Source organism: Sphaerulina musiva (assembly GCF_000320565.1).
Source record: "Sphaerulina musiva SO2202 unplaced genomic scaffold SEPMUscaffold_6, whole genome shotgun sequence".
NCBI classification, from domain to species: domain Eukaryota; kingdom Fungi; phylum Ascomycota; class Dothideomycetes; order Mycosphaerellales; family Mycosphaerellaceae; genus Sphaerulina; species Sphaerulina musiva.
In genome coordinates, this window is record NW_016017388.1 from 1,138,769 (window position 1) to 1,163,611 (window position 24,843).

The following is a 24,843-nucleotide window of genomic DNA, read 5'->3' on the forward strand; positions in this document are numbered from 1 at the left end:
GCCTCCGCTTTTTCGCTTTCTTGCTTTTTGTTCGTAGCAAAAAGCAAATACCTCGGGGGTACCGACTAGATTGCCCCCCCAACCCCCTAAGGGGGGCTAAGAATCGAGAGGGGTATCCTTCGGGGTGTAATATAGAGTGAAGCCTATAGGTTAGGTACCTAGGTAGGTAGAGACTCAAAGGGCGAGTATATATCGTAAGGCCCGAGGCTAAGGGTGCGGTAATAACTTAATGACTCAGAAATGGGGTCTGCGACTAGACATTTTGGGGTCTGCCCTTAGCCCTGGCGTGTACTGTGCCCCTCCATTCAACTCTGAAGCAAGGATGCTGCGGAGTCTCCACTTTTCAATCGGCTAACTCTAATCATCCTTCCTCCCAGGAGGGAACCCGGAAGCCACCATGTGACACGCACCAAAACACCATGTATCATTAAACGCGCACTTGTGTAATTTGCACGTTCCCATGTTTCAACATCTTCCGCCCGCCAACACCACACCCTCCGTTTCGCGCTGAGCACGCGTCCTCGGCCCAACCATATTTGCCGGCCGCATGCAGAGAGGACGCTAATCAGGAGGTAGAACTCCTCGAGCAAACCTCGCTCCCAAGGTCTGCGCAGACCAAGCAGGCTACTTCACTTGGAACTGCTCTCGCCATCCCGGTCGCCTGTTGATCGCACAGACGGCTCTTTGCGCACCGCATAATGCACCATGGCCGAAGTGCGTTCCTTTACCAGTCCGCCGCCGTCACGCTACCGATCGCAACGACAGAAGCATGCGTCCGTTGAAGCAGAGCAGCAGCAACAGCAGCAGCAGCATGGAGTGGCAGGAGACGGCGGTCTGGCCAGGAGCCAGTCGCGGTACCACCGCAAGCAAGGTGGCACGGCGGTGAGTCCACCAGAGACGCGGCCAGCCTCGCAGGAAACGCCAGCGAGGTACCACAGTAAACACCGCAGCTCGCCATTGAAACCACTATACCAAGAGCAAGTCGTGCAGGCCCCACGGCTGCAGGCTACGAGAACCACCTCCAGCGAAAACTACACCACCAACGTATCATACGTAGCGACGCCTCCAGCAGGACTGGGCGCCCACGACCCCAGCAGACACATAAGCAGCGACGATGAGCGGGACTCAGAAGTAGACAGTCGACAGCATTCCAGAGACAGACCTAGCAGAACCAGATCTAATGAGCAACCACAAACGACAACTTTGCCACTTTACCGCCATCCTGAGGGCCCTGCTGTGACGGGAGAATTGTTCCCGCGTCCAATGGAGGTTGCTGAACCTATTCGGCATGATGGGCCTCCCCAGTCTGGGAATATCCGCGCGACGCAGAGTTTAAGCGAGCTGCCTCAGTATCCTGTGAACGAGAACACGGGTTGTTTCGGTGGCTTGTTCAAGCGCAGAAGAGGAGACGCGACGTCAGGGACTGTGAGCAAGAGCGCGATCACTCGGCCAGCGGCTGCTAAACACAACGAGCCTATTCGCCCGGGAGGCGGTGGCGTGGTTCCTGGTATCGACGCGCCAAAATCGGCAGTCAACGCAGGCGATCGGAAAGTTCTGGTGGAATGTCGTAAGGAACAAAGGTGGTTCTCCGTGACGCCAGAGACAACTTCCACCGATATCATCAAGACAGCGGCTACTGTCATGTCAGAGCGAATCGATATCAGGTCTGCATTGCTGGTGGAGATCTTCAGAAGTGTCGGAGTGCAACGACCCTTGCGCCGATATGAGCAGATACGAGATGTCCTGAACAGCTGGGATGACGACGCGCAGAACATGCTGATTCTCGTGGAACCTGGAGCTGGCACCATTGAACCTGAACTCACGATCACGGGCGCACCAATGGATCGACCGGAAGGCGACACTTGGCTTATGACAAGCTCGTACAGACCTGGTAAGTGGGAGAATCGTTATGTCACTTTGAAGCCGGATGGGCAGATTGTGCAGCAAAAAGATCTGGATAAGCCAAAAGATGTAAGCAATGTATGTCATCTCAGCGATTTTGACATTTACACGCCGACGACCGAGAGGAAGAAGGGCAAGATCAAGCCTCCCAAGAAGTATTGTTTTGCGATCAAGAGTCAGCAGAAGACGACCATGTTCGAGTCCACAGAAGATTATGTGCACTTCTTCTGCACAGCAGATCCTGTCACGAGCGACAGCTTCTACAAAGCAGTCCAGAGCTATCGTAGCTGGTATCTGGTGAATGTTCGGGGCGAAGGCAGAAAGGAGAAGCCAAAAGCTGCACCTGTGCTTCCCGCTGTGCCATCGCAGAACTCTGGAGTGAAGAAGACAGATCGGCAAACGAGCACTGAATCCACCCAACACCATCGTGTCCACGAGTCTATGGATTCGCACTACCAGCTCGGCTCATTCAAGCCCTTGGTAGATTTCGCCACGTTCGAGCAGCGGCCCCCATCGGAATCCAATAGCGATAAAGTCGGCTCGGGCGGTTTTGCGAAGTCTGCAGATCAGTCCAATACCAACGCACCACTTGCAAAACGTAGCAACACTGTCAAACTATCGCATCCACCAGGCACCATGGCCAATAGAGTTGTGCTTGACGAGGATGAACCACTCGCAAATCTAGGCCGAAGCACGTCGGTCAGCAAGCGAAGATCCACCGATCAGAACCGTCCTAATACCAGTGAGTTCAAGGATAGTGGTCTACTTGGCAGGAGCTACTCGCAGCGACGAAAGGAGAGCGAGCGAGATGCCGAGCGGCAAGGGAGAGAAGACCATCTGGGCAACTCCAGTGAACGTCTGCAACGAGCGTCCTCTACGCGCAAACACAACAGCAGTGGAGGCGACATGCACCGCTCAAGCTCCACTCGTGACCCTAATCGCAGTGGCGGCGGGCCAGGACAGCTCGATCGATCTGCATCGCGGAGCCGAAAGCCTACTGGTCCTATGAGCAAGCCATTGATAGATCTTACGCCTGAATACAAGGAACCACCTCAATTCAAGAGCAAGGGTCGAGGACATAAACCCGATCGGCTTGGCGCCGGAGGTTTGATCGAGGCTGCTACGACGCCCGAAGATCCCTTGAACATACCGCAGAATACCATCTTTCGTAACAACGCCAGTGGACAACACCATCACACTGGAACGATGCCTGGTCACAGTCAGGGACTTGTCGACATCACACCTCAGCACAAAGAACCCGTCCATCATGCTGTCAGGAAAGGCCCTGCCATCACCACCATGTCTGATGCTCGAAACGCATCACATGGTTCTCAACCTTCTCGTGAGGGTTTCACAGGAGAAGGTCTCCTTGCCAGTGGTCGACAAGGCTGGGGTACGGGAGACAAAGGTCGGGGCGTGATTGACGGGAGTCGTGCAGGCGGGAAGCCTCTGGTGGACTTTAGTGGTGAGAGTCAGTATTCCAAGGGAAGTTTGCTGAACAAGGTGGAGAAGGCTCAAGGAGGACCTTTGCCGATTCCGATTATTGATCGAGAGAAGAGGGACGACTGATAAAGAAAAAAAAATCACAGCCGATTTCCTCAGTGAAGGGCAGGGCAGGGCAATAAATGCCGAAGTCGCGTAATTTACTATTTTTCGATTCTCTGAGGAGAGACCTCAGCGAAATGACACTCATGCATACCTTACCTACCTAGGTATCATCCAGTTACGGCATACCAAATGGATAAGGAAAAATTTGAAAATCGAACTTTCTCTTGCCTCTTTTTTTCTTTCTTCTTCTCCTTTTCGAATCAACACGAGCAGGAATTCAAGCAACCAAGGAAAAGAATTGCGTGGTCGTGATCGCTGCGAGAAGACTGCAGCGCCCAAACCTGCAAATACAGCTGCAGCGCCCCGCAAGCCTGCAGCGACATCTGTTCGTGCCGGTTCTTCAAAGTCTTCATCCAATGGTTCCAGTCGTCCAACGATACCAGGGCCCAAGGAGACCGAAGCAGTCAACAAACTACGTGCTCAGAACGCAGCAGCAGACAAAGCTGATGACGAGAAATTCGCGTTGACAGACCAAGTGGAAGCAAGACTTACTGCATGGAAAGGCGGCAAGGCAGACAATCTGCGAGCACTGCTACAAAGTCTCGACAATGTGCTATGGGAAAGTGCAGGTTGGAAGAAAGTCGGCATGAGCGATCTTGTGCTACCAAACAAGGTCAAGATTATATATATGAAGGCCATCGCCAAGGTGCATCCTGACAAGGTGAGTTGCCCACGCTGAAATCATGACCCGAACACTCGCTAACCTGATGCAGATTGCACAAGACGCCACGACTGAGCAACGAATGATCAGTGCGGCTGTATTCAGCACCTTGAATGAAGCCTGGGATAAGTTCAAACAGGACAACAATCTATAGGTAGCTTCATATACAATCCGACTCGACCGAGCCGTTTATGCTTTGCACACATTACGTCCTGTACGTTTTTCCTTCTTCAAATCTCGAAGAGTCAAGTATATTTCAGAAATCATGAAGTTACCTACCTTGGAAACATATAACTAATCTCGAGAGAAATACCTCAAACGAGTAGATAGATACTTGACTGTAACTTGACCCTTGACCTTTCTTGAAAACTCATTTGCAAAAACCCCAGCCCCAACCTACCTATAGCCTATAGCCTATAGCCTAAGTAAACTCGCTAGTCTATAATAAAATATATAGACGGGCAGCTTCGTACCTAGGTATCTGACAATGATAATGATTGATCTAATGGTTAGGGGAGCGTAAAGAACTTTACCTTGTCTGCTTTATATACCTTAGGTAGATAGGTAGGTAGGTAGGTACCTTAGGTTCTGAGGTTGTTAGGCGCTAGTCTTAAGTCTCTTACCTGAAGTAGGAGGTAGGGTGCCTACGTAGCTGACTTCCCCAAGGTACTCAGGGGGCAAAGGAAAGAAAAAAAAGGGGGATAATATAGGGGGTCTATATATAGCGGGCGATGAAGGAAAAAAAGGACAGAAGACTTGTCGCTGTTCGCAGAATATGCTCACTGCGCCTCCGATACCACCTTCGATCGCAATGCGCCACACAGCAGCGGCCTCATTCCACTTCTCAAGATGTTCAAGGGCCTCGGCCTTGCGCATGACAGCTTTCCCGTAGAATTCACGCATATCTTTCGTGCCTTCACCGGCACCCATATCTATGGTTTCACCGATACCCTGACCAGCACCGATGACCGTAAGAGCCTGATCTGCATCGGATATAGCTAACTTTGGGTCACCGGTCTTGAGAGCAGTCAGAGACCTGTTACTGAGCACTACAATTGTGAGAGGATGTAATGCGGGAAGTGGCCGGAGAGCTGCAGCATAAGAGTCATGCGCAGAAGCATAGTCACCACGCTTGAATGCTTCTCCGCCTGCTTTCCGGTGCTGAGCAGATGTTGCTAGGGCAGATGGGGAGATGCTCGGCACATTCCGAGGTGGTGCCTTCGGTCGCGCAGGAGCCGGTGATGGGGTGGCTCGTGTGGAAGATTTCGTGGCAACTGGTGCAGACTGAGCGGGTGGAGGTAGCGCGGAATTGAAAAGATCGACTTCTGGTTCAGGTGGGTGCTGAGGCTGTGGAGTCGGTTTTCTTCGGCGTGCGGAGCTGACGTACGCCTGGGCTGCTTGGACTTCAATTTCTTCCCTGGTTATCTTTGCGGGAGCTCGTTGGGCCTGTGCTGGCGCTGGCTGATGTGTTCGCTTTGGTTGTGCTGCAGGTCTATGCGCCAGCGTTTCTTCAGGATCGCGAAAGCTGGAGATCGGCGGAGAAAGACGCTCTGGCGCAGCATGCCTTGCGGTCTTTTGAGGCCGCTCGCGTGGTGCGTCGAGCATTGCTGCCTCGTCAGTGGCCTGTATCTCGCGTTGCTTGGCACGAGCCAGATCCTGACGTTGCTGACTGCTCGACCTGCTGGGAGCTGTCGCCGGTTCCTGCATCCACTTCGGTTGGCTGGGGTCACGGTCTTGCTGGAACTCAGCAACAGTTTTTGCCATTTGTTTCTGACTGGCTTTCCAGAGCGATGTCGCGCCCTTCAGGAACTTGGTGCCATATTCCTGCGCCACAGCTGCTGGGTCTTTCTCGCTGTTTGCTGGGGATCTGCTATCTTGCCGCCGAGCACTAGCTGAGCCCGGCCGTGACGCTTCGCGCATCCATGCCGGTACCTGATCTTGGTCCCGATGAGTTCCTTGCAAATTCCTGCTTGCAGCAGGTGGACTCTGACGTCGATCACCAGCTTCAGCTCTCGCCTTTTGCTTGGATTCCTCGTGTGCCTGCTGCAAAAGCCATCCGACTGCAGCTTGCACGTTGCCGCCATTCTCTGACAATGCCAATTTAGCGTTATCCGTAGGAAAGCCCATGTCTATGAGCTCCGCCAGCGCTCGATCCTCCGGCTCGTCAATGGCGAATGCCTCTGATACTTCCACGCGCTCCGCTGGACGATTCGTCTGAACAGGACGAGCCGTCACAGGCTTTCCTAGGTCGCCAAGTATATCATCATCACCATTTGACTGTCCGATGGGAGCTGTAGAATGGCCGTTACTCTGCTTAGGCACAGATCCTAGCCCAAAAGGGTCATCGTCCTCGTCAAAGTCGGCATTGCTTGTAGGTATCTGCGCTGCTATTGGCTGGAATGCAGGTGTGGTTTGACCGCTAGTAGGACTTGAGATGGGCGGGGGAAAGTGGCTTGATCTATCCACAGGTGCGTCTCTATTGAAGGCAGCCATGATATCGTCCTCCGCATCCTGTGATTGCTGTGGTATAGGTGAATGGGAACCACGTATCTCTGGTGTTCCTCTGCCACTTCCCAGCGTATCCCATTGCTGTCCCTGTTGCTCCTGCTGGCGCCGCTTCTCCTCCATCAGCTGCTTCTGCCTTTCCTGTATAGAGATACTGCTACTGGCTGGCTTTTTGGATCCCAAGAGATTGCCAAAGGCATCGCCGCCAGTTGACTTTGCATGACCACTTCCATTCACGGTGCTCGTCGGCCTACTGATAGCCGGTGATGCGATTCTCGAGGGTGGCAGGGCAGGACTTGCGCGCAAACTGCTATAGCTCGACGCGAATGTGCTTGGGTTCTGGGAAGTGTTGCTGGGTGGTGCTGCTGGCTTTGCCGGCTTTTGCCAGTCCTCGCCCAGCAAATCATCCATTGTCACTCTCAATGCTCCGTTGGGTTATTGCAATATCATCATAGGTAGGTGGATATACCTATAGGTAGTCAGTGCGAACCTGTCACGCGAGGTCTACGGAAGCCGCTGTTGAAGGTTGGTGTCGGTGAGTTCAATCGACCGCGATGGTTTGATGCCTGAGGCAGTGAGACTAGCTGTGCATCGTTGCACCTTACCTCCAACTCTGATACTTCTCACTTCTCCTTCTACGACACACCTTGGATGTTGGAAGTGCATAGTCTTACTTCCAGAATGCACAGCGAATTTGAGGACGCATCTGAAGGCGAGGCCGTCAGCATTTGGTCAGTGGAGAGACGCGCGAAAATAACGATCTCGCACAAGCTGCGGAAGCTGTAGGGAGCAAGAGATGACTGTGATTTCGATGGTGAATACGCATTGCGGAGAGGAGATGTCTTTAGACTGATAGAACGAAGAAGAGGAAAATACGAGTACCGCAAAAGCCATTATCTGGTATTGAGCTCCGTCCGAGGTCTGCTTCACTTGGTTGATCCAACTTCGTCACTGCTGAGTCCTCATGATGCTGAAATAGGGGCTCACGGACAAGTAGCAGCTAATATGCAGTGAGACAATACCGCGGGACCGAGCGAGTGAAGCAAGCAAGCAAGCACCGCGCCGAACAAGCATTACATGGACTTGGACACGCGATGTTTGGCAGTCCGTCACATTGAGCCCAGCCGGTCTGCTATCCGAAGAAGTCGTAGTCACGTGGCATGGACGTGAATTATGTGCACGACGTGAGTCGCGTGTTCTAGGGACTACATGTAAGAGACTGCAGAGATCGTGGAAATGAGTACCTACACGTGCATATACCTAAGGTAAGGTAAGGTACATGCACGTGTAAAATGGATGGGTGAGCTCGGGCTGGGGGTGGAACACGTGTGGCATCATGTGAATAAGGGGCGCGCTCTTTCCATTTTGACGATGTTGCAAATGGGGAAGGCGCAACGGCGTTGTTGTTGGCGTCAATTCACTGCAACCCTCAACTATGACTCCACTCGTCCTCTCGTAACAACATTGAAATTTCACTTCACAGACCACGAACCACGAACATCGCCAAAAGAACATCGCCCGTCATGGAGAGCGGTAAGTGTTGACGTTTTGACGGTCCTCATCGCCACCACGCGCTAACTGCATATCCTCACAGCCGGCAGCAAGCGTCCTTGCTCACCATCTACCGCAGAAACCCCCGACCAGCTCGTGAAGCGTCTTCGGATGAACGGTTCGCTCAATGAGCTTGATGACCAGAAGATCTCGGCGGTCGAGGGTCGCGAGAAAAGATTGACAGTAGATCAATTCGTGCCAGACGAAGGCTGCAAGGCTGATCAGCCGTCGAATGTGGTGGCCGGTCCTCTCTCGCAGGGACCGGCTGCGACATTCACGGAGGGCATCTGCGCGGAGCCGCAGGCGATGATTGCGGTCACTGCGGTGGAGCCGCCACCGCCAGCCAGTCCTGACAAGCGCTTCGAGCGTCAAACAGGCAGAAACACCATGCCGCTGGGTGGTCCGGTGTGCTCGGGTGCACCACCTGCGGGCTTGTTGTCTGCTCAAAAGCCTCCTGTCAATTTTGATCAGAGTCGAAGCTCATCTATCGCCGGTGAGCAGGAGATGATGGAATATGAACCACGACAGCTCGAGGCCCCGAGAACCATGGCTCACGGATCTCCCGTTGCTTCACACCCAGTTGGCCATCTTATGGGCTTCGATACCTCTTCCCAACCACCAAGCGGACCCCGCTCGATCCGGGGATATCGCGCTCCTGGCCAAGCACCGAATGGCCCCAGGGATAGGTCCTTGACTTACGCTTCATCCCTTCCCATGAATGGTCCTGCCCGTTCACAGCTCAGCGGTCTCCCGCTCCCGACCATTTCCCCGAACATGGCTGAGCCTGGGTTCCATGGACAGATGAGGCCTATCGGTATGGCAGTGCCAGAATTGCATCCGATGAGTGTGATTAATCCTCAGGATGGTGTTCTCAGCATGACTAAGGGTGCTATAAACCAGGCCAGCAAGCTTAGTCTAAAGCAAACTTCTGACATCGGAGCACAACCAGTAAGTGAATGACGAGGAGGCACTTTGCATCCCACCCAGATACGTGTTCGGAGACTGACCTCATTCAGATGGGAATATGGTCCGACCTCTGCAACCATGTTTACAAGGTCGTTCGTGGTGCGCAAGACTCCAGTAGGATCCACAACAACGGCTTTGACACCAAAGTAGTTGATGCTCGAATTAAACGGGCACTCGATATGGTGAAACCGCTCATCGTGCGTCAACAGGGCCGGCATCGCCCAGAGGGCACCACATTTTCGCAGGTCAAGATCGAAGCTGCCCCTGGAGCCCAGTATCAAGAACCACAAGCTGATCCTCCGAGAAAAAAATCGAGATGGGACGAAAGGCCAGCGTGAGTTCCAAGGAGCCCATCGGTCAGCACCTTAGGTTCAGCGCCAGTCACAGGACTCTCTGCTGGAAGTGCAAGCTGCCGAGCGTCAGAGAGTGGACAATCAAAGCGCTCAATTCAAGTTCAAGCAATGAAGCGATCGTTGCAAGAAGACTTTTGGAGTACTGTGCGGTGAGGCGCAGATTCTAAGACACAAGCATGTTTACGGGGTGGAGGCTATCAGCGAGCAGCTTGTCTACTGTATGTACAGCAAGGCAGCACTGCTTGGCATCGACTATCTCGATTGTGCTGCCATCAATCCTGGTGGGTATATCCTACATCACCACTACCCATAGATATCAGGCGCTGCTTCATGGCTTCTGCCAATTGATTCATAGTTGAGGGTAACATATTGAAGTCAGCGTCGGCAGCCCACGAGCCAATTCCATGCTGCAGAATATTTCGAGCTCGTTCTGGATCTGATTTGGCGATGCCCATACTGCCGTGGAGAGTCATGCGTTCTGTCTGGCAGTCATACAAGCCACGATGAAGTATGTTATTGTTGTAGAATGCCACATCGCCAGGTCGCAGCTTTACTACCATCTGACCAGGCATGTCATCCTCGAATGGATCAGCGCCTCGCTCCATATCGGTTCTGACACGCCTATGAGAGCCGGGAACTACCACCAGCGAGCTGTCCTCGTACAGTGCCAGATTCCACTGCGCATGAATCACGGGTTCGCGTAAAAGCCGCAGCTCGTCTTCCGCAGATGCATCCGGTCCAATGTTGTCTCGGTGCCACCTCAACGCGAAGTCATGATCTGGTCTGCAGAGTAGATTATAGAGCTCCAAAACCAAGTCATCTCTCGAGCAATCGAGGAGCTTGACAACGACGTCTATGATCTTATCGTGGAAATAGGACTCTGCGAAGATGTCTCGATCTCGCAAGTCTGGATGCAAGAGATGCTGCACCTGCAATCGTATGTAAATACAACATGGCCCATGTGTGCGGCAGCCAAGCCAGCTTCATCAGTCTCGCCTTACTCCCCATATGCCCTGCTGCGTGGCGTCTGCTGCATTCCACGGTGGAAACTGCTTGGGAAGAGTCCGAACAAAAGGCCACTGGCCCGACCGTGCTTGCTGGACTGTGCGCTGACAGGCGTGACGGTATCGATCAAGCTCCTCGTCGGTAGACAGCAGAGCCGGGATGATGACGAAGCCATCGCGGTCCAGCGACGCTCGAAGCTCTTGGGCAGACATGAGGTTAGGTAGGTAGGTACCGTATAGGTCAGGTAGGTATTGATTAGCTTTGTCCGGAGGTGTGTGGTGGACAAAGACCATCACGAGTCATCGGCGTAGAACCAACCGTAGGTAGAGGAGAACTCAAGCGGGCCAATGTGAAACCTTGCAGATTCGTCGTCATTCCAGCCTCGCTCCAGTTGCCCACACACCACACCACACCGACACCGACACCGACACCGCAAGACTCTCTCCTCGAAGTCTCTTGCAACATCTCCTTGGACCTATTCTCAACCACCCAAATGTCTACGTACGCCTCCTCACCATCACGATCCACACGCACACAACAAGCACAACAACAACGACAACGACAACGACAACAACAAAAACAACAGCCTCACGTACCCTGGGACCGGTATATCACTTAGGCGACTGAATTGCGCCCACGACGACCACGCTCCTGCCTTCGCTTTTGACCCCGTTCAAATCCACTACCTACCTTACATACTTCATTCTCTCCGCTCGAGAGCGACACACGCCCGCGCTATCATGGCCGGGTACGCGAGCGAAACTGCGCCTGGCGCCGAGCAGGGAAGGCAGCACCAGTCGACGACACCTGCACCAAAGCGCAACAACCGCGGGCGCAAGAACAACCAGCCCACTGTGCAGGCGGATGGCGCAATGTCCGATGGCGCGCTCATCAACCCAGCGCCTTCTCCGCGACCGAAGAAAACGAAACAACGACAAAGTGCTGCGACAGCGCCAGCACAACAGCAACACGAAAACATGGGCCAAGGCAATGTGCGGAGAGCCCGGCCAGTCTCGTATGCAGGTGGCAGAATACCAGCGACGCCTGCCAAAGAACAAGCATATGCTGGACCTACATTTCAGGCATCACCGGCAGCCTCTGCCCTACCTATGCCCAAGTTCTCCAAATCAGTTCCAAACGCGGGTATGCGAGGGAGCCTGTCGGCGAGGTTGGCAGCAGAAAAGAAGTCAGATGCAGAGCAGTCGTCTCCAGAGACAGATGTCGCAGCGCCTGCTCCACCTCCACAAGAAACGATGAACTCTCCTTTGGACCTGTTCTTCAAGGCGGATCGAGAAGAGAAGGCAAGAAGTGGGAGTGAGTCACTGTCTCCACAAATGGCAAGGAGGTCTCAGCCGCCTGCGACTGAGCCTCGGAATGCATTTGGCCCGAAACGACAGAACGTTTTCCTGAATGATATCAATGGAGACTCGGACATGCCCAGCCCACGGACGGTACCTACGAACAATCATCGACCGTACCTGGAACACAGGGCTGCGTCGTCTCCTGGTGCTCCGCAACACACTGCCGACTTTGGCGAAGAGGAGCGACGCGCCAACACTCAGTTTCTGAAGAACATGTTATTCTCTGCCGCGACTCGTCCCACGAAGACGCCAAACTCCTCCCAAGTGCGAACTGCATCATCTGGCTCTGCGACCCCAAATGGTCACTTCAACTCTCCATCGCCGTTCAATCAGCCCGGATCACAGTCCCGGCATAGCGTTGGGCCCATGACTCCACTGCCAACCTTTGAGCAACAGCAAGACAACAGCTCCTTGCACTATGGAAATAGAAATCTCTCGCCGTTATTCAAGGCCTCTCGCTCCGAGACGCCTCCGCGATCTTCATCACTTCGTCAAGAGGTAGCCAGCGACGCCGACTCTGGAGTAGCAATCGGGGACTCGTATAGTCCCACTACTTATGCTCGCAATTATCTCCACCAAACGGCGAACACCGCGGGTCCGGTGGAAATGCCTCAGCTTCCTTTCAACAACCATCCTGCTTCTTTCTGTGGGCCTTCGATTGGTTCTTCTACGCAACCCATTAATGCACAGCACGGCGTGCCCGCGCAAGCCGCGAGCACCAATAGTAGCGCCGCGCGCGGAAATGAATTACGAGACATGAGCGCCGAATCGGCCGAGTTACGTCGAATGCTGAGAATATTTTGATATAATCTGTGAGGCATATGGCGGGCTTGATAGAGGTCTTTTGGTTTGAGCATAGCAAGGCGTTTTGAGGTTTTAGTGGTGGAAGGCAGGCGGCAGGCGGCAGCTGTATTGTGGCAATGCGGCAGAGAGGTAATCACCGAGGTCGCTTGGTGTGAGTGAGTTTTCTGCAAAAATCGATGTTGTGAATTTTCAGGTGGGCGTGCAGAAGAAGCGTTACCCGGGAAGTGCAAGGAGTTTTGCAAAGGGACTCACGAGAATGGCTCACGGTAATCAGTCATGACTTGGCCGATGTAAGATGGCTCACAGGAGTACCTACCACTCGTTTTGAGCTTTCATATGTAGGTGTATAGGTATGGAGAAGAAGACGTGGACTTTGGGGGAAAAGGAGCGCGCTTCCAGCCGATGCCGCCCGCTGATAATGGATGGAGAGGATTACCTTATCGATGATGATGATAAATTCAGAGAGAGAACGAGAGAGAGAGAGAGAGAGAGAGAGAGAGAGAGAGAGAGAGAGAGAGAGAGAGAGAGAAAAGTAAAAGAGTGACAAGAGTTGGTCTTCTATAGAAATAATAATGAGGTTTTCGTTACTGTATACTATTGTATAGCCAAGACTGACGGAAGTTTGTAGAAGAAGAAAATCATGAAATCTAATCTTTTCTCATCAATCTGTTGTCATCATCATCGTCTTCATTCTTCATCACTCTTCATTTTTCTTCCTCTTTTCATAACGTAGCTCTCTCCAGTCACATCTCACATCTCCCATCTCACATCTCACATCTCACATCTCACATCTCACATCTCACATCTCACACCTCCATCAAAATCACATTCCACTTTTCAAATTCCCTCCCACCTCGCTATCACTTCCATTACCACTCCCACCACCCATTTCATTCGTCCCGTGGTTATCGTTCATCATCTTCTTCTTCGACACAATCCTCAAGCCTCCCAAGCCCAAAATCAAAGCCTCCAAACCCAAAATCACAGCAAGAGTTACCATGGCTCCAATGACACCATTGACGGCTGGACTGAGTCCGTTTCCGTTTCCGCTATTTCCACTCGAAGAGGATGAAGAGGAAGATGAAGAGGACGAGGAAGATGAAGAATAAGCAGCACAACTCCCCGTAGAATTCCCACAAGCCAGACACCATTCCTCCGTCGTCCCAATCGCAAATTTCTCCATCTGTGCCGTAAATTCTTTCCACGTGATAGTCTCTTGTTGAGTGCCAAAGAGTGGATAAATCGTAGGTTCACTCGTCGAAGAAGAAGTGCCGTTGTGGAAGAGGAAACGGATGTAGAGGTCCTCTTCTTCATTTTCTCCCAGCGAAGAGGTAGAAGAGGTAGAAGAAGAAGAATTCGTAAACAATTCAAAAGTCATAGCGGAAGCATAATCGACAATTCCCATAAAATCTTCATCCACAAGAGATAGATTTGCCAGGCCGAAAAATGAGGCAAATGTTGCATATGCGCCGAATTGAATTCCGATTTTGGATTTTCCTTTTCCGTTTCCGTTGTTGGGAATCGTTGTGTTGAGGAATTGTACGATTTGCGCTGCGAGAGTTTTGCCTGCGATGGATCGCATATCTGTGGGGGAGGAGGCGTTGTATGCTAGACCCCATTCGTGGGCATTGGCGAGGGTGCGGAGTTGCGAGAGAGTTTCTGGGGTGAGGAGGTCAGAGGAGTTGATGGTGGCGTTGTGGATTTCGGCGACGTTGATGAGGTCGAAGACTGTGAGAGGTAAATTGAATTTGATAGGTAAGCATGAGTAGTACAACAACGAGGGAAGTTTTTTTTTTCGGATGTGGATCTTACTGGTATAAGCATTTTTAAAACTCAACTGATCAGGCGAAAAAGTGCCATTGACAACTGGTTCCAGCGAAGTATAAAACTCTCGAGTGCGATCCAATGTCGAGAGATAGTCTTCACTCATAAAATACTCATTCGAGCTAATTTGTGCTTGAGCACAATTACTCGTACTTTGCAACCAACCACTATCTTCACTGCCCGCACCCGAAGCGACCAAATCCACGGGAATGAGCTGGTAACCATTCATGGGAGCGGTGACATTTCTGCCATTGCGCAGAGTCTGGGAGCCCAATGCGGTGCCCACGGGAGGGTAGAGAGCTTGTAAGAAACCCATGGCAGAGTTCATGAGAACGGTGTCGTCGGGGGCGGAAACGGAGATTTGGCTCTGTTTGACAATGTCGGCGTTGATGCCATTGATGCGGGCGGTGGCATTGGAGGCAATGTAGCGGTTGCGGTAGTATTGTCCTGATTCGTAGACTTGGAGATAGCCGAGATCGGTCAAGTTTGCTGGAGCGAGAGCTTTGGGAGTCTTTTTTGTTGGACGGACACACATACATATGTCAGCGTTTGGTACTTGTTGAGAGTCTGTCTGGTGGGCTGCTTACTCTGTCTCCGTGGCGGTGGAACATGTATACACCCAGAATGGTCTCTTCGCTGGATTGAGCCCATACTGTAGGCGCGAGGGCACCGAGGGCCAGGAGGGACAACATGATAGTGTGGGTGTAGACTTGCCGTCCACACTCTGTAGTCTGTCTGTACCTCTCTAGGACACTGTTGGATCTGTATATACAATCGCCGGTAGTCAACGACGAAGCAGAGGAGGAAGAGGAGAGGAAGGGAAACAAGAGCAACAGAACAAGGACAAGAACAGGAACAGGAACAGGAACAGGAACGATCTAAGAGGTGCTGGATAAGGATGATGATTGCCGAGCCATGGACATTATTCCGATGGATTGCAGTGTCCGGGTGGGATTGGGTACTGTAGGTCAGGTAGGTAGTATTGGTTACCTCCTAGTATTGGGTAGTACCCACGGCGGTATTGGGTAGTATTGATTGATTGATTGATTGATTGCTTGCTTGCTTATCCGCATAACAAGCTTGTCAAGCTCTGCCAACCGACGGGGACCCACCACTTTTACTTCGCTTCCACGCCCGCTTCGCCCGCTTGGCCTGCTCTAGCCCGGAATTGGTGGTCCAGCAGCGAACTCGCTCGCTGTTGTTTGCCATTTCTCCGCGGCCCCTACACCAACTTCCCCCCTCCCCGCCATGGATATTATACTTGTATACCATACCGAAATGCCCTGCCAACACATGGTATGCATTGTTGTGGTCAGCACTTTCTTTTCCTTTGATCGGCCAATGCCAGTGACTGGTAGGAAGCTGTTGATACGTCTTCGGCCCGAATAGAACGTGGCTCGTATTCCATGTGAAACCATGGAATACCTAGATATGGGCTGCCGCATCGTTCAAGTATAATGTCATGTACTGTATGTCTGGTGCCGTTCGAATTCGATGGGATTTGATGATGAACTGAATGTGAATCCCGCGGCTGTCGGCTTTAAAACCGGATGCGCACGGGACGCAATAATGTCTTAGTTGCATCTTCTGTACATGGTGCAGCGCGTGCTGACGGAGCATCATCGTTTGCACAGCGGGAGCTCAGCGCGCGCGCGGAAAGCCCATAGAAGGTACAAGTCCGCCCTCACTCTCAGTCTTGCCGCTTTGTCAAAAATTCCACAATCGCTATATCAACATGTTAGCACTTCACTGGAGTCATACATATCGCGCGACAGCATCATGCCAACACTTCACACACTCACCTTGTCTAAACTCCTCCGGCTTCTCGCTGATGACCCAATGTCCCGCGTCAATGTCCGCTCTCTCAAAGTTGGGAAAGAACCTCCCACAGACGGGCAGCGTCTCATCACTGACATAGTGGCTCTGCGTGCCTCGCACAATCAACGTAGGGCCCTCGTATCTCGTCTCATCCGGATCGCGAAATGGAAAGTCTCCAAGCCCATTCAATGATGGTGTGAGAAACTTGATCGGCACTTTGAACTTCTGCGTCCCATCTTCCGCCTTGGCCAGATTCGTCAGGAGAAATTGGCGTATAGGCAGCGACTCCTCGTAGCTTTGCAGAATCTGATCGGCTTCTTTCATGGTCTTGACAGACGACTCTTCGATTTTCCGCATGCCGACAATATATTTGGAAAAGTCGCTCTTCAGCGCTGCATCGACAGGAGCATTGTCGACAGGAATCAGAGAGCCAATCTTGACTTGCTTCCGCAAAGCGACGGCCATGACTGCTTTTGCGCCCATGGAGTGACCGATGAGGCACGTTTCCTGCAGCTGGTGGTGCCTGAGGAAGAGCTCGAGGTCTTCTGCCAGGGAAGTGTAGTCGTGCTTCGGGTGGTGAGAAGAATCACCATGATTCCGCGTGTCAATGGCATAGACAGGACGTTTCAAGTCACGAACGAGGACTCTATGGCAATGATATCAGTACATGCACTCTGTCATCTCGCACATTATGTGATAGAGAGAGAGAGAGAGCCGTACTTACTCATGCTCCTAAAGATCTACATCAGCAGCCAGCTCAGGTGAGAGAACATATGTCCATCGAGGTCGTACCGGTAGTTTCGTTTGGAGCCAAAAAGACCGTGGACGAGAATGATCGGGCTGCCCTGAGTTTCCTTTTCCGGCTCATACAATTCATATGCCATATTGATGCCATTGCCGAGTTCTGTGGTCGAAAAGGGTCGCCTGGCGCATAATCTCCATGGTTGCTGCAGGCGCAAAAGTGGCCTTTGCGCAAGCATGTTGGTATAATTTCCTCTCCTTGTCCTCGGGCGCGTTTCGTAGGACGATATACTTGACAGTTTTTAATAGTGAAATGTACTTTGTGGTTGTGTGGAAGGGGGGGAAACCCTTCGAATCAAGACCTGCGACCGTGACCCGTGCGTCACTCCGCAGAGCCAGTCCCGCGCACTCTTTTCCTGTTCTACATCTCTCCATCTCAATAATTTCTCTCTCTCTCTTTCTTCCATGTTTCTCATCAGACCTTCAGCAATCCCACGCGCATTTCCAAAAAGAACCCCCCTCCACTCCCTCCGCCCTCATAATCGCCCTCTTCTCACCAGACAAAAATTCCGAGCCATCTCCTCCATCACCACCATGCTCCGCACCGAGCCCAACATCATCATCACAGGCACGCCCGGCGTAGGCAAAACCTCTCACGCCGAAGAACTCGCGCGTCGGATACCCGGTCTGCACCATATGAGCATCAACGAGATTGTGAAAAAGCACAACATTGGCGAAAAATCAGACGATCCTTCTGATCCGAGTTTACAAATTGTGGACGAGGATCGACTGCTCGATGTGATTGAGAATGATTTGGAAGAAGGCGGACAGATTATTGATTGGCATGCGTGTGATTTGTTTCCGCCGAGTTTGATTGATTTGGTCGTGGTGGTGAGGTGTGAGAATGGTTTGTTGTATGATCGGCTCAAGGGGAGAGGGTATCAAGGGAAGAAGTTGGAGGAGAATTTGGATTGTGAGATTATGGAGGTGTTGTTGCAGGAGGCGCGGGATGCGTATGATGGGGAGATTGTGGTCGAGTTGCATTCGGAGAAGACGGAGGATATCGATTCGAATGTGGATAGGATTGAGAGTTGGGTGAATCAGTGGAAGAAGGATCATGGGAAAGCGGAGGGAGATGTCAAGGCGCAATCTGAGCAGAAGGATGAGGAAAACCCTATGTTCTTGCATGGTTGAGTAGCGAGTGAGTCGCCATCATTTTTTTACTTATGATCGCGTGGGTCCACCGCTGGACGATCACAGCCCAGCTACCTATCTCTACTGGTCTGGTCCTTCTGCAGCTGCTGCCTCTACAACTCCTTTTGCAACCAGTCGACCAGTTTCTCTAGAGCCTTCCCTCGATGCGAGATCTTGTTCTTCTCCGACTTGGGCATCTCGGCGTACGTCTGGCCTTCATACTCAAAGCATGCGTCCCAGCCTAGGATGCAGTCAGAACGCAGCTAGCTTTTCACGAGCACGTTGTGCAACTTACCAAAGTCCGTCGGTCCGCGACATGGCACAATCTTGCCCTACCCCCAGCATCAGCGAAATGTGTTCCACTCCGCACTGGAAAACGGGACAGAGAACTCACCTCCGTCCGTCCCTGGAACACAATCGGCTCCTTCCCAGGTCCTTCGCAGTATGCAAAAGTGCATACAGCCTGCGCAGACTTGTCTTCAAAGCCCGCCAATAGCTTGTGAAACTCCTTCACGCCTAGAGCTTTGAGAAACCACTTCCTGTTTCAGATGTAATCAGCGCATAGGTAGGTAGGTAGATTGCTCGCAGAATCCGTTGAGTAGATGGTCAAATCGAAATAATGAACAAACGTACACATAAGGTCCAGGTAACTCATCGAAAGCATTAAAGCACAAACACGTATCTTCTACCAATACCGGTCCTTGTATCTGTGGTGGAACAAGAAAAAACCGGCAAACATCAGAATTAGCATATTTCATTCGGCTCACTCAACAAAACCAAGAACATAAAAGAGACTTGTTGTATGTGTGAACAATAAACAAATACCCAACATCTTCCTCCCTCCCTCCCTTTCAATCTCAGTACCCAAAATAGCCAAAGATATATCCATTCATTCATCCCCCCCTCCCCCGAAAAAAGAAAACAAGAAAAGAAAAAGATACATACCGCATCAGCAGCCCTCCTCGCCTTATCCCTCGAAATCTCCTCAATCGTCCCTTGAATTTCTACCAAATCCACATTCTGCGATGTGAGTTGTACGGGAGTCGACGAGAGAATCGTTTGGACTTCGGCGAGTTTGTTGGCGTTGCCGGTGATGAAGTTGAGATTTTTTGGTGGCATTTTTCCGATTTTTTGGGGTTTTTCTTTTTTTGGGGGGGAAGCTTTTACTTGATGGATTTCTTCTTGGAAATGTCTTTGAGGGCGTGGGGAGTGGATGGGTGAGGATGTGGTGAGGGAGAGGTTAGGATTTGGGAGATGGGATGAGGTGGACAGGTGGAAAAGTGGAAAGTGGAAGTGGAAGTGGGGAGGACTTCCAAGTTTGGCGGTGCGGTGATTGTTGTGCGGGACTTTGAGATGATGGATGGTGTGGAATTGATATCGGCTTCTGAGAAAAGGAAGGTCTGGGAAGAGCGAAGAGGGAAAGAACAAAGCTGCCCGCTTATGGAAATGGGAAATATTACAGGCACCTACATGTAGTAGGTAGATACATGCTGTCTGTGGAATTGGCATTGGCACTGTTCAGCCTGTTCACCTAAACTCCCCCCAATCCATGCATGGCCGCATTCACTGACATAATACTGGCATACAGTATACAGCAGTATGAAACTGAGGTATGGGGAGACATTGAACATTTAAACGTTTCACTGATTTTGCGTAGGACCTAACGTGGCGCTGGTATGATGTCTCTCTTGCATCTCATGTCCGTGGCCCTGCTCTCAAACGCCTTTCTACACGCAAAACGTGAAATCGCCACGCTGCCCAATGCCCGTCCCATAAAGCGTCATGCATAACCCGCTTACACACTCTCGAGGACTTGCTCCTTGAAGTCACGCGCGCCCTCAACCTTTTGACCAGCGTCATCGGTGGACGACTCTCCGTGAAGCGAGAGAAGGTTACCAAGGTCGAACTTGGGTGCCTTGAGAAGCTTGACCTTGCGAACGTGGACCTTTGTTTCTTGTTAGTATATGTCTGCCCCAAAACCATGCGCCCGTCTTCTTGCCCTCGTTCTGGTGTGTGTGTACATACATTTTGCAGTGGGTAGATACCCTGGGTGCTCTTCTCGATCTCGCGGCCAATCACTTCAGGGATCAGCTTGGTGGTGAGCTGGCTGAGGGTGCAGGCCGAAGCCTCGCGCTGCATAATATCCGTCATCTTCTTCCTGATTGCACGGATCTGCGAAGACTGCGCATAGGTGGTCTTCTTGATCTGGTTAGGTCTCCGCTTCGTAAAGGCGATGCAGAAGAGTCGGAGGAGGTAGTCGTCGGTGGTCTTGACAACCACGTTGGCCTCGATGAGAGTCTGCCATTTGCGAACGAGCGAGCGCAGCTTGTCCGAAGTGAAGTCGAGTCCGTGGAAGTTGGTGAGGCAGTTCTTGCCCTGAACCTCGTCAACTCGCAGCTTGACCTTGCGGAAGGCGTGGTCCTCATCCTTCTGGAGATCGGCGAGGGAGACCTCGAAGATACGGCCCTTGAGCGCATCGTTGGCGTTCTTGAGACCAGTGGAGCGGTTCACGAGGGTCTTGCCGACACTGCAGCAAGAGTTAGTTATCCGATCATGCTCTGCTCTGCTCTTCGCCCCGCTCGCGCACGTGTGCATGGTACGAGGACTCGCGTAGAAGGATAGTGATATCGTACTCTCGAATGGCGAACGTCGATGGGGCCTTGACGCTGAACCAGTCCTTGCGGGCGAATGGGTCGGTTCTCTTCTTCAGGCCCTTCTTGCCCTTGGACAGTCTCTTGTTCTTTCCGACAGCCATGATTGCGGTCGATGTGAAAGACAGGTGCTGTGGTTGTTAGTAGACTGGCGTTGTCAATCCGTGAAGTTTGCAGCCAGCCAGTTCGACCACAAACCAATTCCGAAATGTGTGCTTGGCATCTGGCCGCACAGGTAAAATTTAGTGGTGGCACCCGCGACTTCCGTCACAGTCTAGCGAGCAAACACATGGAATTCTGAAGAGAACACTTTGCTTTGCTTCCTCTTTCGTCTGCACACTTCATCTCTTCTCCCATTCCATCCATCCACCCACCACCAGTTGCCTCCATCTCACAGCACTTCGACGTGTGTCAAAGCTGCCAGAGACGACAGGATGTCTTTCCAGGAGGCGTTCTTCTCGGCACCGCCAGTCACAAGGTAAGAAACACTGCGCAGCACACGTGAGCTGATGCAGAATTCTGATGCTAAGCAGAACCATCACAGCAGCAGCCGTACTCATCAGCGTACCGGGACACCTCGAACTGTATAACCTGGCCTGGGTGGTCTTCTTCAAGGACTACGTCTTCACATTGCAACAACTGCCACAATTATGGCGCACCTTCACGTGCTTCTTCATCACCGGGCCGTCGCTAGGTTTGATCATGGATCCCTTCTTCCTCTACCACTATAGCAGCCAGCTCGAGACGGGTGCGGCACGGTTCAGCGCACCAGGCGCGTATGCCTTCTATCTGCTCTTCGTGGCAATGGTCATCCTGGTAAGCACACGCAATTTCGTAGTGTCCCTCACTCGTTGGAAATGCAAGGCAAGCTCTCTTAATCTGCCCGGCCAGCCTCTTATAGCTGTTACGGTTCCTGGAATTGAGCAAGATTACCCCCTGCGCTGTGCAGCGTTCGTCATTCGCAAAACAAATAGAGCGTTTGTGGAGTGTGGGCATGGTGGGATTCCGGATTGAGAAAGCTGGCGACCTTGATCCTGTGGTTGTCAGTGGTTTTTGGACCCTACATGTATCTGTTGTGAAAATCTTCGTGTTGTAATCATTCACCTATGGTGTGCAATACACTGACAACGATTTAGCTTACTGGAGGTATTTACCTTGGCGGCGCGGTTCTTCTAAGCGCCTTGAATATGGCCCTGATCTACACATTCGCCCAGGAAGATCCGAATCGACAGGTCCAGTTTTTCATTGTTCAAATGCCGGCGAAGTACTTACCGTACGCGTCATTGGCCATCACCTACCTCGTAGCTGGCCCATTTCAGACCATGATTCAGTCCACCGGTATCCTTGCAGCTCACATGTACGACTTCCTCGACCGTGTGTGGCCCACCTACGGAGGTGGTCAGAAATATACCACCCCGCCTCTGTTCATTCAGAAGCTGTTTACGGGCACTGGTCAGCCACAGACGAATCGAGCATACGGCACAGCATTCGCCTCAAGATCTGCAAACCAGCCAGCAGCACAGAACCAGGGCAGTGGACCATTACCCAACTCATGGACAAGCGGCTCTGCTTGGAGTGGTTCTGGCAGACGCCTCGGAGGCGATTGATTTTGTTTGCATTGCTTTCACTGACGAAAATTACGTAGCGACTTGAAATGAATACTGTATCAGTATTTAAATGCTCACACAGACTTGACCAAGCAGGCACTTCAGCCATAGCGGTTCGTAGCGTCTAGCTCTGAGCGATTGTGCCTGCGGACTGCTCTCTGCGTAGGTAAGCTGCAACTTCTCCTCTACTCTCCCAGCCTTCGACATGATTATCTGCCTTACACATGCATGGCTTTCATAGCGCCTTGACCGGTGATTCATGCTGAGACGGCACCCTGTATGATCGAGCACATTGCATGGAAACAAGAGACGTACGATCTCGGCCAACGCTGACCGTGAAAGTAGATGAAAGCGTGAGGACGTCGACCTCCACAATTTGGTCGGTCTTCCGCCGCCATGTGTCTGATGTCTGCGCGCTCATGCCACACTGCACTGCAGAGACTCAGCGCGCAAGAGCGCTAATGTGTTTCCATGCACCAAGACCGTAGTACCGTTGGCGATGGGAAATAACCCTTGTCCGCTCTTCAACGCTTATGTCGGGCGATTCGATTTGATTTTGATTCCACTCGGTGACGGCATCATGTTGTGCCATCAGCAGAGTTTGGTAACTCATGCTGAGCTCGCCGACGCTCTGGTACAGCGCATGCACCCACTAATTGAGGGTGGCATCGACTGACCATCAGTGCTGTCGACAGAGCGTTTCCAGTGAGAACAACCTGGGTTGTCGACTTCATCGTTCAAGCTCTTGCATGCACATGTTTGGCATCATGCGCTTTTCTATCAAGACCGGGGTCGCTTCGCGCAGTTTTAGAGGGTACTATCTCGTTCAGTCAATCAGCAGCAGCAGCAGTCCCGTACAGAATGTGCAATAGTTGAAAGTCGAATAAACATTTGAAACGCCTATACAATATATCCGAACATAACTGCTGCGACCGGTTCCGGCGGTGGCCTGCAAGGCGCGAGAACCATCGAGATCGCCACAAGGTCCCCACATTGACTCGGAAACCTAGAACCGTCATCTTGCATCCTCCTGGATTGAATTACAGCCGATCTGGATTCGGGGCATCGCTGTCGTGAATCATTTATCTATGAAGAAGAAATCAGTACCGCTTGATCAAATGGGAGGGAAATGGTGTGTTGCTCATGGCACACCTTTTAGTTACCAAAGTTGCGCATCATGTCGCCCTTGACCTTATCCATAGCGTCCTTGTACCCGGCTTCGTATGCGACATCCATCTTCTTGTCTGTGGTGAATCGGGACCCACCAGATGAACCACCGCCCGATCTAGAACTGCCACCGCCCGATCGACCACCGCCACCGGAGCTACCGCCGCTGGAGCCGCCGCCATAGCCTCCAGAAGAACCGCCGCCGCCGCTGGAGCCGCCGCCATAGCCGCCAGAAGAACCGCCGCCGCCGCTGGAGCCACCACCATAGCCTCCAGAAGAACCGCCGCCGCCGCCGCTGGAGCCACCGCCATAGCCTCCAGAAGAACCGCCGCCGCCGCCGCTGGAGCCACCGCCGTAGCCTCCGGAGGAGGAGTTGCTGCCGCCGCCGGAGCCTCCGCCGGAGCCTCCGCCATAGCCTCCAGAGGAAGAATTGCCGCCGCCGGAGCCGCCGCTGGAGCCTCCGCCATAGCCTCCGGAAGAAGAACCACCACCGCCACCGCCACCGCTTGAGCCCCCATAGTTGCTGTTAGAGGAGCCGCCGGCTGAGCCGCCGGATGAGCCGCCGGATGAACCGCCGGACGAACCGCCCCCGTAGCCGCCTGAGCTGTTTCCGCCTCTCGATTGGCTGCTTGACGAGTTGCTTGATGAGTTGTTATTAGAAGAGCCGCCGCCGCCGCCGCCGCCATAGCCGCCACCGCCGCCGCTGTTTCCGTTGCTCCCGCCGCTGCTGCTGTTGCTGTTGTTGTTTGAGCTGCCTCCCCCTAGGCCAGATGAGCCTCCGCTGCTGCCTGAGTTGCCATTCGAGCCCCCATTGGAGTTGTTGGAATTGGAGTTGCTGGAGTTGCCGCCTCGGGCAAAGTCGTGGCTGCTTCGGCCGCCCGAGTTGTTGTTGTTGGAATTCATACTGAGACTGTGCTCTGCTATGATTTTTGATGTTATAGATTATATGACAAGGAGACGATGAGGTGTAACATGGAAATGCAAAAAAGGGGAGCTTCCGGCCTCTTATTCCTCACGCACTGGATCTCCCACAATGCTGCACGATGACAGTATGGCTGCCCATCTACCACTGTCGACATGACGATTTTTCATGTCCATGAGTCGGTGGCCCCACAGTAGTCCATC

General features: G+C 52.4%; 12 protein-coding genes across 12 annotated transcripts; 5 read left to right on the forward strand and 7 right to left on the reverse strand.

The window, feature by feature from the left end:
• Nucleotides 1–516: 516 nt before the first annotated feature.
• SEPMUDRAFT_149826 (uncharacterized protein) lies at nt 517–3,647 on the forward strand. The gene has a single exon (XM_016905793.1). It carries the CDS (start codon nt 706–708, stop codon nt 3,469–3,471), a length of 2,766 nt encoding a protein of 921 aa, XP_016760152.1. The 5' UTR covers nt 517–705; the 3' UTR covers nt 3,472–3,647.
• A 1,105-nt stretch (nt 3,648–4,752) lies between these two features.
• Nucleotides 4,753–7,087, reverse strand: SEPMUDRAFT_142226 (uncharacterized protein; the record flags this gene model as incomplete). The annotated part of the gene is made up of 2 exons (XM_016902993.1): nt 4,753–4,794; nt 4,955–7,087. The coding sequence occupies 2 exons, from the start codon at nt 7,085–7,087 to the stop codon at nt 4,753–4,755; spliced, it is 2,175 nt and encodes a 724-aa protein (XP_016760153.1).
• A 1,112-nt stretch (nt 7,088–8,199) lies between these two features.
• Nucleotides 8,200–9,531, forward strand: SEPMUDRAFT_108840 (uncharacterized protein; the record flags this gene model as incomplete). Its single annotated transcript, XM_016900751.1, has 3 exons — nt 8,200–8,209; nt 8,271–9,175; nt 9,244–9,531. 3 exons carry the CDS (start codon nt 8,200–8,202, stop codon nt 9,529–9,531), a joined length of 1,203 nt encoding a protein of 400 aa, XP_016760154.1.
• A 204-nt stretch (nt 9,532–9,735) lies between these two features.
• On the reverse strand, nt 9,736–10,811 carry SEPMUDRAFT_164350 (phytanoyl-CoA dioxygenase family protein). The gene is made up of 2 exons (XM_016908110.1): nt 10,548–10,811; nt 9,736–10,475 (listed from the first exon to the last, which is right to left on the reverse strand). Exons 1-2 carry the CDS (start codon nt 10,761–10,763, stop codon nt 9,819–9,821), a joined length of 873 nt encoding a protein of 290 aa, XP_016760155.1. The 5' UTR covers nt 10,764–10,811; the 3' UTR covers nt 9,736–9,818.
• A 235-nt stretch (nt 10,812–11,046) lies between these two features.
• Nucleotides 11,047–13,367, forward strand: SEPMUDRAFT_164351 (uncharacterized protein; the record flags this gene model as incomplete). Its single annotated transcript, XM_016908111.1, has 2 exons — nt 11,047–12,636; nt 13,345–13,367. The coding sequence occupies exons 1-2, from the start codon at nt 11,292–11,294 to the stop codon at nt 13,365–13,367; spliced, it is 1,368 nt and encodes a 455-aa protein (XP_016760156.1). The 5' UTR covers nt 11,047–11,291.
• Nucleotides 13,284–15,484, reverse strand: SEPMUDRAFT_149828 (phosphoglycerate mutase-like protein). The gene is made up of 3 exons (XM_016905794.1): nt 15,128–15,484; nt 14,529–15,051; nt 13,284–14,444 (listed from the first exon to the last, which is right to left on the reverse strand). Exons 1-3 carry the CDS (start codon nt 15,230–15,232, stop codon nt 13,540–13,542), a joined length of 1,533 nt encoding a protein of 510 aa, XP_016760157.1. The 5' UTR covers nt 15,233–15,484; the 3' UTR covers nt 13,284–13,539.
• An 86-nt stretch (nt 15,485–15,570) lies between these two features.
• On the reverse strand, nt 15,571–17,382 carry SEPMUDRAFT_149829 (alpha/beta hydrolase). The gene is made up of 4 exons (XM_016905795.1): nt 17,151–17,382; nt 17,079–17,090; nt 16,343–17,004; nt 15,571–16,265 (listed from the first exon to the last, which is right to left on the reverse strand). Exons 1-4 carry the CDS (start codon nt 17,336–17,338, stop codon nt 16,231–16,233), a joined length of 897 nt encoding a protein of 298 aa, XP_016760158.1. The 5' UTR covers nt 17,339–17,382; the 3' UTR covers nt 15,571–16,230.
• A 201-nt stretch (nt 17,383–17,583) lies between these two features.
• On the forward strand, nt 17,584–19,398 carry SEPMUDRAFT_126386 (P-loop containing nucleoside triphosphate hydrolase protein). The gene is made up of 3 exons (XM_016902063.1): nt 17,584–18,832; nt 18,927–19,000; nt 19,239–19,398. The coding sequence occupies exon 1, from the start codon at nt 17,694–17,696 to the stop codon at nt 18,291–18,293; it is 600 nt and encodes a 199-aa protein (XP_016760159.1). The 5' UTR covers nt 17,584–17,693; the 3' UTR covers nt 18,294–18,832; nt 18,927–19,000; nt 19,239–19,398.
• On the reverse strand, nt 17,584–19,412 carry SEPMUDRAFT_87512 (Ham1-like protein; the record flags this gene model as incomplete). The annotated part of the gene is made up of 5 exons (XM_016910445.1): nt 17,584–18,534; nt 18,589–18,625; nt 18,688–18,832; nt 18,927–19,000; nt 19,239–19,412. The coding sequence occupies 5 exons, from the start codon at nt 19,410–19,412 to the stop codon at nt 18,407–18,409; spliced, it is 558 nt and encodes a 185-aa protein (XP_016760160.1). The 3' UTR covers nt 17,584–18,406.
• A 332-nt stretch (nt 19,413–19,744) lies between these two features.
• SEPMUDRAFT_149830 (40S ribosomal protein S3aE-A) lies at nt 19,745–21,111 on the reverse strand. The gene is made up of 3 exons (XM_016905796.1): nt 20,927–21,111; nt 20,319–20,820; nt 19,745–20,238 (listed from the first exon to the last, which is right to left on the reverse strand). Exons 1-3 carry the CDS (start codon nt 21,046–21,048, stop codon nt 20,089–20,091), a joined length of 774 nt encoding a protein of 257 aa, XP_016760161.1. The 5' UTR covers nt 21,049–21,111; the 3' UTR covers nt 19,745–20,088.
• A 191-nt stretch (nt 21,112–21,302) lies between these two features.
• SEPMUDRAFT_126389 (uncharacterized protein) lies at nt 21,303–24,680 on the reverse strand (the record flags this gene model as incomplete). The annotated part of the gene is made up of 5 exons (XM_016902064.1): nt 23,704–24,680; nt 22,897–23,637; nt 22,081–22,717; nt 21,478–21,760; nt 21,303–21,422 (listed from the first exon to the last, which is right to left on the reverse strand). A coding segment is annotated over exon 1 (911 nt), but the record flags the coding sequence as incomplete, so codon positions are not given.
• On the forward strand, nt 21,379–22,551 carry SEPMUDRAFT_117992 (DER1-domain-containing protein; the record flags this gene model as incomplete). The annotated part of the gene is made up of 4 exons (XM_016901392.1): nt 21,379–21,422; nt 21,478–21,760; nt 21,846–21,986; nt 22,081–22,551. The coding sequence occupies 4 exons, from the start codon at nt 21,379–21,381 to the stop codon at nt 22,549–22,551; spliced, it is 939 nt and encodes a 312-aa protein (XP_016760163.1).
• Nucleotides 24,681–24,843: the final 163 nt, after the last annotated feature.

Coding starts and splice junctions, on each gene's coding strand:
- SEPMUDRAFT_164350 (XM_016908110.1), bottom strand. CDS start 10,763: ATGTCTGCCCAAGAGCTTCGAGCGTCGCTGGACCGCGATGGCTTCGTC. Junction 10,476..10,547: donor CGCAGCAGGGCATATGGGGA/GTAAGGCGAGAC, acceptor ATACGATTGCAG/GTGCAGCATCTCTTGCATCC.
- SEPMUDRAFT_149829 (XM_016905795.1), bottom strand. CDS start 17,338: ATGCTTGCGCAAAGGCCACTTTTGCGCCTGCAGCAACCATGGAGATTA. Junction 16,266..16,342: donor GCCGGAGGAGTTTAGACAAG/GTGAGTGTGTGA, acceptor ATGTTGATATAG/CGATTGTGGAATTTTTGACA.
- SEPMUDRAFT_149830 (XM_016905796.1), bottom strand. CDS start 21,048: ATGGCTGTCGGAAAGAACAAGAGACTGTCCAAGGGCAAGAAGGGCCTG. Junction 20,821..20,926: donor TCGACGTTCGCCATTCGAGA/GTACGATATCAC, acceptor CTCTTGCTGCAG/TGTCGGCAAGACCCTCGTGA. Junction 20,239..20,318: donor GTATCTACCCACTGCAAAAT/GTATGTACACAC, acceptor CAAGAAACAAAG/GTCCACGTTCGCAAGGTCAA.
- SEPMUDRAFT_126386 (XM_016902063.1), top strand. CDS start 17,694: ATGCTCCGCACCGAGCCCAACATCATCATCACAGGCACGCCCGGCGTA.
- SEPMUDRAFT_149826 (XM_016905793.1), top strand. CDS start 706: ATGGCCGAAGTGCGTTCCTTTACCAGTCCGCCGCCGTCACGCTACCGA.
- SEPMUDRAFT_149828 (XM_016905794.1), bottom strand. CDS start 15,232: ATGTTGTCCCTCCTGGCCCTCGGTGCCCTCGCGCCTACAGTATGGGCT. Junction 15,052..15,127: donor TCCACCGCCACGGAGACAGA/GTAAGCAGCCCA, acceptor CCAACAAAAAAG/ACTCCCAAAGCTCTCGCTCC. Junction 14,445..14,528: donor TTTTAAAAATGCTTATACCA/GTAAGATCCACA, acceptor TACCTCTCACAG/TCTTCGACCTCATCAACGTC.